At 44.1% G+C, this 12,460-nt stretch overlaps 1 protein-coding gene across 5 annotated transcripts in view; it reads left to right on the top strand.

Moving 5' to 3' along the window:
* The window catches only part of nbeal2 (neurobeachin-like 2), a 93,635-nt gene that overhangs the window by 12,455 nt on the left and 68,720 nt on the right, over positions 1–12,460 (top strand). For 4 of the 5 annotated variants that reach the window (XM_063220287.1, XM_063220273.1, XM_063220280.1 and 1 more), the window contains exons 2-5: positions 4,861–4,949; positions 6,560–6,721; positions 7,112–7,193; positions 11,346–11,467. In XM_063220287.1, coding sequence (XP_063076357.1) covers positions 4,861–4,949; positions 6,560–6,721; positions 7,112–7,193; positions 11,346–11,467 — 455 coding nt within the window. Of the gene's footprint in view, positions 1–1,862; positions 2,282–4,860; positions 4,950–6,559; positions 6,722–7,111; positions 7,194–11,345; positions 11,468–12,460 lie in introns of those variants that run through there. The other variant, XM_063220266.1, reaches the window with a different exon arrangement.

Raw genomic sequence — 12,460 nt, 5'->3', positions numbered from 1 at the left:
ATAGACCATTGCCATAGACAAATGAGTCTTTGAGTCTCTGAGTATATTTTAAATACGACTGTTGTCTTAAATTACACAATTTAGGGAAGTGTGTTTGCTTCTTGAAATAACGGAAATGTTGGCACAAGGCTTATGTGATGTAACGTGCCTTCTGATTGGTACAAAACTGCTTTTCGTTATTACATTCTTAATCGACACGTGGTGCACCACAGCACCCATGATCTAACATGAACTTAATACAGCAATTAATAATGGAAATAAAAAGACAACATTGTGCATACACCAAATTCTGTGTTTCTGTGGTTTCCCCTCTGCTGTGGATAACTGTGGGGTGAAAGGGAATTGATTGTCCAGTCCTCTCAGCACTAATAAAATGGAAAAGTCATTAGGGCCAGTTAAAGTGATTGCTGTGACCTCTGCTCCTCCATAATGGATATGTACTGCTGCCTGGAAGTTCGACCAATCAGAAGCCGAGTTTGGCCATCTGTGGCATCGCCATGCTAGGAAAAAAAATGGGACTCCTGAGTAGCTGTCCAGCGCAAGCTATGGGAAGACATGAAGTGGAAATGCTTTCTAGGCTTTACACACTTGTATGACTCTGTCACCACTACATTCAGGAGTCATAATCGCTTCATAAATCACATCATCAATTGGCTGAAACTAGTATTAATGTTTTCATTAATACAGTCATGACTGCATTTGTAGGCCTCATAACTACCTGAAGTCTCTATGGCATCACATTCCTGTATAAAGCATGAAGAGTCCAGTCATGAGTGTGTAGAAGGCTATGCATATGCATGACCACGTCATATTTTTATGCTTTAGGGATACAAATTATCGATTAATTCATTAATCATTAGTTGATAGTCCTATCGAACGACTTACGATTAATTGATACGCGGCGTTTTCTCCCGAAATCTCAATGTTTCTCGGAAAAAAACGACTAAATCTAAAAAATTTAATTAAGAATTGAGATAAAATACCACATTTAAATTAATTCAATTTCAATTCTTTAATCCAAAGGTGAATTAAATATAAACACCCCTCTTCCCACACACCCTTCACATGCCCATTTCACCTGGGTCTCTTGTCAGTTGAATTGTCGATTAATTGCGATTAATGCATTGATCGATTAAAGTTGATTAATCGATTAATCGTTTGCATCCCTATTATGCGTACATTATAAATGGGTTCATTTGTTATAAATGGGTGGTTATAGTGTTATGAATGTAATCTCCAGAGAAAGAGACGCAAAGCAGGTTTTGTGAGGAGGACCGCCCACCCCAAGTCCACTTGCTGTTTGGGCCCTGTCCCTTATGGGACTGTGGTGACTTCATATGTCTGAATCTTTGGAGCTGACAGTGCTGATTTCGACCTCACTTGAGCTGAAATGACAGCAGGAAATGAAACAGGAAAATTGTATACCGTTCTGTTAATTTTACCATTTGTTTTTTTTCCCCTTTGAAGTGTTTCATAGCAGGCATGAGTTCAATCTACCCTTTGGTATATTCCACTCGTGTTACCAGCAGTCGTTGTTTATCAAAACTGCAGCTTCCCAGTAATAGTAGTGTGGGAAAAAATACTTACAGTCAACACCTTCTTTTACTTTGAAACCTTAAAGTAAAAGACACAGTGGAATGTTTTGCTTCTCTGGGTAGTCTTGTGACGATGTGATTTCACACCCAAACAGCCAAATGCCCACAGATCTAGAAGCTTTCTTGACAAAAGAGGAAGGCATTGTGTTGAGTTGGTCTGTGTGTGTGTGTGTGTGTGTGTGTGTGTGTGTGTGTGTGTGTGTGTGTGTGTGTGTGTGTGTGTGTGTGTGTGTGTGTGTGTGTGTCTGTGTGTCTGTGTGTCTGTGTGTCTGTGTCTGTGTCTGTGTCTGTGTCTGTGTCTCTGTGTTTTGGTGTGCGTATCTGTTTGTGTGTATGTGCAGCGAGAGAGGAAATGTGCTTCGGTTAAAGTGACTTGGCATTTCCTGGTGGCTTGATAGACGCAGCGAGCGAGCGCACTCGTGAGAGAGGCAGTGTGTTTCGCCTCTTGCCAGTGGTGCACTGTGTCTCGTTCTCTCTCTTTCTCTCTCCCGCACTGTGTGGTTTGGAGGTGTTTGAGTTGAGCCGTGTTTTTGCACTGGACCACCAGTACCAACCCACCCACTCACACGGGGCCACAGTCTCCTGTCAGTGGGGCCTCGGGCCCCCCCTTCGCCCCCTTCCTGCTCACTGCTGCAGGGAGACTGGGGCCATGAGACATGGACTGGCAGCCAGCTGAACATCAACTGGTAATCTTTTCAACACACTTTAGTGTGTGTGTGCGTGCATGTGTGTGTGTGTGTGTTTGGGTATGTGCTTGTGTTTGTGTTGGGCGAATGCATGTGGGTGTATGTCTGATTGTAAGCCTCTCAACAACAATGGCTGGTGTGAATAGAAAGTTTCCTGGGGTGAGAGTCAGGGGATTGTACTGCTGTGCAGGTTAACTGAGGAAATGTTTTTGCCTCAGACATTAGGCGTCGTAAACAGTATCGTCTTCAAAATGAGGAATCGTATTAAATGTCGTAGACATGAATGTGACTGTTGCAGACGAAACGTATTTCTGTGTTGCTGTGGCTTATGACAGCCGACTTCCTCTCCTGGCCAAGTGGGTGGTGTGTGTATTTGTGTGTGTGTGTTCTTGCGCACATGTGTGTGTATGTGTGTTGGTGTTTTTCTGTTAGTGTGTGTGATCCTATATATATGTGTTTTCATGGGTGTGTTTGTGTCTGAGTTCAGATCAACTCTGAACTAGTTCAGGGTTCCGTTTGCTGAAGCAACATGTTGAAACGTTTCCCATAATGTGTGTGTGTGTGTGTGTGTGTGTGTGTGTGTGTGTGTGTGTGTGTGTGTGTGTGTGTGTGTGTGTGTGTGTGTGTGTGTACGTGTGTGTACGTGTGTGTACGTGTGTGTGTGTGTGTGTGTGTGTGTGTGTGTGTGTGTGTGTGTGCGTACGTGTGTACGTGTGTGTGTGTACGTACGTGCGTGCGCGTGTGCATGTGTTCTTCTTGATGCATCATGTGTTGAAGTGTCACTGTGATAGTGTGTGATAGTGTGTGTGTGCGTCTGCAAGCGTGTAGCTCGATGCAGCACTTCTTATCAGCTTGCCATCACTGATGCTGCATCCGAATACTGATGAAAACGAGCTCTTCCTTTGTAAATAAGCAAATAGTTGTGTTCCATATTTGGTGTAAACATGCCTCAATCATAACAAAGCAGAGCATTCTCATACTAATAATATTTAGTAAACTACATATTGGCTGACGTATGACTATTGCTTCATTTAATTGGTAAGCATGTGTTTACGTATGTGTTGACTTTGTTATGCTGTTTTGCCTTGTAATGGTGTTTTGCACTGAGGACGACTCGATCTGAGTTCAAATGTGTGGGCGTTATCCGTTACAATGGGCCATATTTAATTATCTTTCATTATATCATTATATTGTCATGTCATTATATCATCCTTTGGCGCACTGCCTGTTCACAACAACACAGACTCCTCACAATGAATTGACCACATATTAAACTTTGGGCTTTTACTATTTCCTACTGTCTTAAAAGCACTTTGGATACTGCTGCTGTGTTTCAATGCTGTATAAATGAATTGACTTAACTCAACCTGACTTGACATGGTTGGTCTATTTAAGCCTCTGATGGATGTCCGGTTTGAACATCTAAAAATTCTGACTCAACACAGTACTGTACCTCTTTTGTTGTGATGCTTCATTTTGATGTCGGAATTTGGGGGTGAAATAGGGCAGCCATGGCCTAGTGGTTAGGCAGCTGGTCTTTCAGTCATTGGGGGTGTAGGTTAAAATCCCACCTGACCTCTCCATACACCTCCATCCATGGCTGAAGTGCCCTTGACCAAGACACATAACCCCACATTGTTCCAGGGACTGTAACCAAAACCCTGAAAAAAGAATTCTTGTATGTCACTTTGGATAAAAGTGTCAGCTAAGTGTAATGTAATGTAACATAATTTACTGAATGGTGTCTATCATTCTTGTGTTTGTTTACAACAAGACAAAATGAAGGTCATGACATGCCAGAAGTTTTTCCATTTCCAGTGTCTCCCAATCTCATCATGACGGGTTCCATTGTATTTTATGGTATTTCCAAAGAGATAAAATCTGTTTCCTTTTTTGGCTTATTCCAGTGAAGGCTTGATTTTTTGCACTTTTTTGTGTTAGTTGGACAAACTGTTGTTGAATGCTATAAATCAAGGAATACTTTACTAAATTTAGCTGTTGCTTTTCCAAAGCGACTTACAGGAGAGAAGACCTGACTCTTGTAGCAGCGTGTAGCTTGTTGGTCCACCATTGGGCATAAATGACTGAGAACACTTTGGACTTAGGATTGCTTTGAGTGTGCAGACAGAGGGCAAGGCTACATGGTTCATGTTGGAGGAATGCAGCATCCTGGTGGGAACATGAGGCTTTACTGTGGGCTTCAGATAAGCTGGAGCAGTCCCCTGAACTAGCTTTGTAGCGGTGAAAGTTGTAGCACTCTCACTCACTCATTGATTCACTCCCACACACTGTTGTGCCCAGGGCTCGAGTTGTAGGGGGATGAGGAGAGATGCCATCCCCCCTACAATCAAAATGGTCTAAAAGCATTCCCCTCAATGAAAATAGTAAAAAAAACATCCCCCTCTAAAACAGGCATCCCTTCTTCACATATTGTGTTAAATTTGCACTTTTAACAACTACATTTTCATAATTTTCTTGGGGGAGAAAACCCCAAACCGCCTATAATCATAACCCATCTCTGACCATCCCCCCTGCTTTGATTTTACAACTCGACCATCGGTTGTGCCTTTTCTCTCCAGAAAGATGTGGCGTATCTGCAGCAGTGGCTGGAAGCCTTTGTGGCCTCTTTTGAGAGGATCATTGATGTCCGCTCCCTGGAGCCCAAACGGTAAGCACACACACACACACACACACACACACACACACACACACACACACACACACACACACACACACACACACACACACACACACACACACACACACACACACACACACACACACACACACACACACACACACACACACACACACACACACGACAGTTGACTGATCCCAAAGGAAATTAAGGAGGAATATGTAGTGGGCTTCTAGTCTAGTCCAGTGCACCTCTATGTGAGTTTGGTAAGGCTTACAAGTGGGTTAATTATCCAGCATGCATTACCCAAGTGGCCTGGCTAAGATTACCTCTACTACTACTGTTTTAGGCTGAACACGTTTCGTTTTCAGGAATTGAACAACTTCTGACATGAAAGTAAAGAAAAGTATGCTCGCAAGCTTATTATCAGTTTTTTTTTTACTCGCAACTCGCACCCATGGTTGTTTTTTTTATCCTAGATTTTGAGAGTGCCTATCCTTCAAAGAACTTCTGAAATATTGTTGTGTGTAGTATGGATCCGATCAACACAGTTCTATATTATAATTTGGATTTTATTTAGGTCGAGGTTCAAATTGTTAGCTGTTGGCTAACCAGTAGGGCCTACGGTGTACATCTAGTAGCCTACATCTTGCTCAGAAGAGGTAAAGTGATGACGCCGCTGATTTTTGAGCTGATTGCTTGAAATGTTTTGCTTCTCTACAGTATGAGTCAAGACTAATTCCTATAGACCTACACGATTAGAAACGCTATGACCTTGGTACTTGTGTAATTGTGTTGTCAACCAAAGTGAAACTCTGTTTTTTAGGATTAACAATAGTTCATGCAAATAGACTGTTTTCATGGATATAGTTCCAGAATGAGAGGCTTGTGTAAGTTTGCCAGGCTGAGTTTGGCACTTTCCTTTCTAAATTTAGCAGGATAGTTAGTAATGGTCCTTGTGTAGCTGTGCCAGGCAGAGTATTGTGTAGCAGGTGTGTGCTGTGTAAGGCTGACCCTGGAGCTTGTCTTGGTGTGCCACTGCCAGGCCGGCTGGGTTTGATCCCTGTGTCTGAGTTTGTCAAACTGTGCCAGGCTGGGGTTGGGGCTCGTGTTGCAGTGCCATGGTGATTGGGCGAGTTTGCCAAGCTCACTTTGGGGGTTTGTGGAGGTGTAGTCATGGGTGCCGCTAGGGGGGGGAAAGGTGTTATAGATCCTGACAGCAGTGACAGGGGCCCTTAAGGGGGCCCAAAATTCGAATCTTTCATGGGGCCCAACATTCCTGCTGGTGCCCCTGGGTGTTGTAACAGGCCGAGTTTGAAGTTCATGCCGTAAGTTTAGCCTGTGTAAATTTGACAATCTAGATGTGGTATTTGTAAGGTTGCTTTCAGGGTTGTGTGTTGGGTTACCAGGTTACATGTAGGTTTGGTCCTTGAGTTGATGTTCTCAGCTGACCCTCTTTTGTGTGTGTGTGTGTGTGGTTGTGTGTGTGTATGTGTGGTTGTGTGTGTGTATGTGTGTGTGTGTGTGTGTGTGCGTGTGCGTGTGCGTGTGCGTGTGCGTGTGCGTGTGCGTGTGCACCTGTGCGTGCATGCGTGTGCGTGTGTGCACCTGTGTGCGCATGTGTGTTGTGCCATCCCCAGGCTGGAGGAGGGGGTGTCTGAGGTGCCTCAGCTGCCCAGGGAGGTGCTGGTGCTGCTCAGTACCCAGCTGTGGCACAGCGCCCTGCACCTCTCCGGACAGGAGCCCAATGGCAGCGTGCCACACCCACTACTGCTCATCAAGTTCTTCATCATCATATGCAGGTACACTACACACACACACACACACGCACACACGCACACACGCACACACGCACACACACACACACACACACACACACACACACACACACACACACACACACACACACACACACACACACACACACACACACACACACACACACACACACACACACACACACACACACTGTGTAAACATTGACACAAGACAGGAGTTTACAAATAAACCAGTTGAACAACATTACACCATGACTGCCCCTTCAGGACAGTGTTGCTATCTTTGGTTCATTAACATTCTTTTCTGCTCCCAATTGTGTTCAAGTGTTAACATTTAATTTGTTATTTATTGTAATTGTTATTTTGCTATTTATTTATTTTGTGTTATTTATTCATTTGTTATCAAATGAACAGGAACATGGACAACATTGACCCTGACAAGACCCCAGGATTTGTGTTTGAGACCATCAAGCTTTTAACCTTTTGCCTTAATCAGGTAAAGAAGTTCCCTTGTTCAATCCCACGAATCTTGTTTGCCGCCCAATCCCACGAGTCTGGTTTGCATTCAATTGTGATACTAAGTTCCTATGTATTCCTTTTTTGCCATTAGCAACCTGTTGTGAATCTCTTAGACTTTAGTGACAGGACAGTTTGACAGAGAGACGGGAAACATTTGGGAAAGAGAGACAGGGAAGGGTCTGCAAAGGACCCGGGCCAGAATCGAATCTGGGTCGGCCGCATAGCAGACGAGTGCCCTACCGTTAAGCCACTGTAAGGCCCAGTGATGATTATTTGAGTGCTCTAGTCATCTGTGATTTGAAGTGGACCACCCTCATTTCATGACTCTACAGTACTTAATTGGGAGCACCAAAAAGGCTTTGAGCACAAGTGACACCCCTTTACCCAGTGAAGAATACCGTATTGATATCCATAGCCGTTCAGAATATACATTGTGTGCGGTAGTTTTAATGTTCCAGGATCATAGGCAACCTATGTGAATGTTTCACTTCACAACATGCAATTCTATTACTGAATAGACTACAGGATATAATAACATAGACTAGTAAACTATAATCTGAAGCTAAATTACCAGAGTAATAATAAATAACCTAATTTGTGGACACAGTCGAGGTTGTTGGCAAGCTTGTTTGTATATGGCAGCTGGCTGTATGGTTTGTTAAGTTGGTTTTCACCTACAGTTAGGAAGTACAATATCTTTTCTTTTGCTCTCTACACAACTTTTAAATGATCTAACTGTGCCACTCTTGGACTAGATTCACACTATGAGCCATGGTCAGCCCGGGTGTGCCTCATGATGGCGGGTTTCAAGCAGGGGAAGCCAAGGGTTTGGTTGGCTTAACTGATGTTATGTTTCCATGAGTAACTGTTATTCATTAGCACTGCGCGAGAAACTCACTTCCTCTGATAAGGGGGACCGTCCCTTCACGTGACTCTGTCTCTCAGTGACCGTTATAACTTATAATGGGACAATGCCGTTATAACAGGGACTTAAAATGACAAAATAGTTCACTAGATAAAAGACACTGTATGAATGTTGAATGAAGTGAAAAGACCAAAGGTTTCATTCAGTCACATTGACACTTGCAAATCCTTAGAAAAGTTGATCTGGCCCTCATGTGACACACACACACACACACACACACACACACACACACACACACACACACACACTCACACACACGCACACATGCACACACACACACACACACACACACACACACACACACACACACACACACACACACACACACACACACACACACACACACACACACACACACACACACACACACACACACCACTTACACTTGGCCCACATAGTATGTATTACGCAGTCGCTACCAGAGGTGTCCCACTAACGGAGCGTAATTCATTGCACTATATGGGCCAAGTGTAAGTGGAATAGTATATGGGCCACCTCTGCACCCGGCCTGCTTGGCTGAATGGATATTTTGGAAAATGAGTAGAAATAGATGGGAGTGTGATGGAGTGAATCCAGAGTACCTGCTCTGACTGAAAAATTCAATGGAGCGTGTCTAGTTTTCCCTCAAGACCTCAAGACTTAAATCGTTCAGTTGTCTTTTTTTTAACAGCTGTTTGTATGACTAAACTAGATGACAAAGACCACAAAGATGCAAGAATGAGACTCAGTTCTTTGCTGATCAAGTTCCTTGATTCATTTCGATGTGCTCTGACATCCATGATACGAGCCAGGCTGTGGTCTGAGTGCAATTAGTGGTATCCTGGAGACGGGGGTTTGGAGCCATGTGGGTGGTGGCTGGTCTCCCCTGCTTTGCTACAGGGGGCATTACTTCATAGTAGCATTTGTAGTTGGCTTAAGGGATTTCATTGGCTTACGGTTAAACCATGTTCAGTCTCAACTGAAGATAAACTATTTCACCATAGCGTGCCTGTAGGCAGCAGACGAGCACTCGAGGGTGGATAAGTGCTGAGATTAAATAAACTCTGGTCTTGCATATTAAAAGTTCAGCTGAGAGACCATGGTATTTGGGCAAACTAGAAGTCATTTAAAATACAGACAGATGATGTTGGTGAACTGTAGACAGGTCACGACACGGAACTTGGAAGCCCATTTCATAGAAGTTGAATCCAGGCAACATTTCTCAATGATGTTTCTCAATATGCTGTTTAGTCTTAATGACTATTTTAACGTTTATGAATGATCTTGTGCAAAGGACAATGGTGCTTTATTGTACTATGCACAATGTCTATGTGCATCTTGAAAGCAATGGATATTAAAGTAAAAACATAATCAAGGAAATATATTGAGATGTATGCCATGTTTTTTCTGCTAAGAAATGACACCTTAGTATAGTTACCAGTCTGACAAATGGTGGTGTATAGTTCACAGCCTGAGGGAGGTGTCTGCTTCTAAAGCCATGCTAAATCTCAGGGAGTGGACTTGACTTTAGTCTTGAACTCAAACACAATGAGATGAATGACTGGGAGGAGTAGGGAAGGACAGGGCCTTTGTCAGGTCTTTTGAGGCGACCTTGGCCTTGACCAACACTAGTTCGACTAGTTCTTGAACTTGGGCTCACCTAGGCCTTGTGTCTAAGTTTTCATGAGCACTAGTCATACGTAATGAAAAGCGTCTTTTTCTTCTTGCTTGTTCAGTGGAACTGAGCAAATGTTTGCCTTGTCCGTTGAGTCAATTAGTGAGAACATTTTTCAGTGTGCATGCTTCTTTTGTCAGTTAAGGTCTTTTTTGGATATTTGTTTGGCCGTGTTGTCTACTAAAAAAAATTTAAATGTTAGTTGAGTGTGTTTATTTTTAGTGATTCTTTTTTTCCAGTTCAATTCTCAGCCTCTGCTCAGAGTGATCCCTCCCCATCAGAAGGTTGCTGCAGTACCATGCAGTGCCAATGTATTCAGCTGTGTGAGCTTAAGCAGACACCAGCCTGCCCCGTAGTTTGAGGAGGTGAAGGTCAGGGTCTGAGAGAGAGAGAGAGAGAGAGAGAGAGAGAGAGAGAGAGAGAGAGAGACAGAGACAGAGACAGAGACAGAGAGAGAGAGAGAGAGAGAGAGAGAGAGAGAGAGAGAGAGAGAGACAGAGAGAGAGACAGAGACAGAGACAGAGACAGAGACAGAGAGAGAGAGAGAGAATAAAAGAAGGGAGGGTAAAGGGAGGCGAGTATGTTTCTCCTCCTTAACTGACAGCACGTGCAGCACACGCCTCACAAGTGACAGAACAGGTTCTCAGATAAAGGGCAGATGGGTAGGGTCACCTGAGCCTGTGTGTGTGCGTGTGTGCGTGTGTGCGTGTGTGCGTGTGTGTGTGTGTGTGTGTGTGTGTGTGTGTGTGTGTGTGTGTGTGTGTGTGAAAGAGAGTGATTTGGATACATATGGGGCACATTAAGCCTAGGCAAATTGTGTGTGTTTTTTGTATATATGTTGTTGTTAATGATGACACTAAATGTCCCAAGTCATTTTACAGACAGGTTAGGTTTAGGGATGGATTTAGTTTGGGCACAGATTAGTATCCTTTGTATTAGAATGGGAGTCAGTGGAAGTGCCCCACCAGAATAGGAATAACTGTGTGTGTGTGTTTTATCTGTGCGTGTGTGTATCTTTGGGATGCGCCCCACTGAAAGGAAAACATTGTCTCAGGGTTGTATGTATGTGCCATTTGCCCTGGCTAAATGTGTCCTTGTATTGTGATAACAAGCTTTTCTAGGGAACCTCCTCCATCTGCAGTGTACACCAGGCCTGAAGGAGAAGCTGATAAAAGATCGGTGCTCACATGTCGTGTCTTGTCCTTCCTGGGTGTACACTTTCTGTGTGTGTGTGTGTGTGTGTGTGTGTGTGTGTGTGTGTGTGTGTGTGTGTGTGTGTGTGTGTGTGTGTGTGTGTGTGTGTGTGTGTGTGTGTGTGTGTGTGTGTGTGTGTGTGTGTGTGTGTGTGTGTGTGTATGTGTTAGTGTGTGTGTGTTAGTGTGTGTGTGTTTGTATATGTGTTTACAAGTGTGTGTGTGTGTGTGTGCATGCATATGTATGTGTGTGATTTGTATGTACTGTACATGAGTGTGTGAATCTGTGCATTTGTCTGGGTATGTATATGAATGTGTCTGTGTTAATGTCTGTGTTAATGTGTGTGTGCATTCCAGTTGAAACAGTGTCCAGAGGAGGAGCAGCAGCGTGTGTCTCTGCAGTGTGTGGCCCAGCATGGCCTGCTGCTGTGTGAGAGCCTCTTCGACCCCTACCAGACCTGGAGGAGGCGGCTAGCAGGGTGCGTACAGGAGCCTGGCTGTGAATGCATCTTGTTCTGGTTCTTGTTCTTGTTCTTCCATAGTGTGCGTGCGTGCATGCATGTGTGATCAAAAGATGAGGTGCTAAATCAAGAAGAGGAGTGCATAGCTTTTTACATGTAAAGAAATCAATCAAAGAGAATCTGAGGGTTCTCTTGAACTTAAATGCAAACAATTGATACACAAGGGACAAAAAGCAGTATATAAGCTACTCCGATATGTCATACCAAGGATTAAGTATCTGCCTAATTGGCTAGTGACACTGACATTATTACTAGCCACCACAGCCACGTTTCACCAGCATTCGGCCGGGTGGCAGGTGCCAATGTCAAGCCCTGGTGTGTATGTGTGTGCTGTGCACGCACGTGCAGGTGTGGTGGGTGCCTAGCAGGATGGTGTGAAGCTCAAATTATACTTCCCATGTGTGCGTGGAACACACCACAATGTTATGACACAGTATTTGTCATCTTGCGGCGAGCTTGCTGCTCCGTCACAACCCGATACAGTACTGACCACATATACACTCTGCACTACACTTGGGCCCCCAAGGAGCTCCATAGACAGATCACTGATTGCACATGTGCAAGAGAGCCCTAGTGGAAACTACAACATACAATGCCATGGCATCTGTGAAAGCGGAAAGCACAATATATAAACTTTATTACAGGCTCCAGGCCCAGAAAATCCTGATTGTTAGGACTTGGGGTTGATGCCAAGCTGGGAAATGAAAGAGTAGCATGTTCCTGACCAATCACTGCTGTCACCACCAGATGACAAATATTGTGTCACAACATTGTGGTGTGTTCCACGGGCACATGGGAAGTATAATTTGAGCTTCATACGCTCTTGCTAAACCCACACACGCACACTGAGACATACACACACGCACACATGCACGCACGCACACACACACACACACACACACACACACACACACACACACACACACACACACACACACACACACACACACA

This window comes from Engraulis encrasicolus, chromosome 2 (genome assembly GCF_034702125.1).
Source record: "Engraulis encrasicolus isolate BLACKSEA-1 chromosome 2, IST_EnEncr_1.0, whole genome shotgun sequence".
Lineage (NCBI taxonomy): Eukaryota > Metazoa > Chordata > Actinopteri > Clupeiformes > Engraulidae > Engraulis > Engraulis encrasicolus.
Note: the sequence above shows the minus strand (reverse complement) of the source record. Positions and strands in the feature narration are given on the sequence as shown.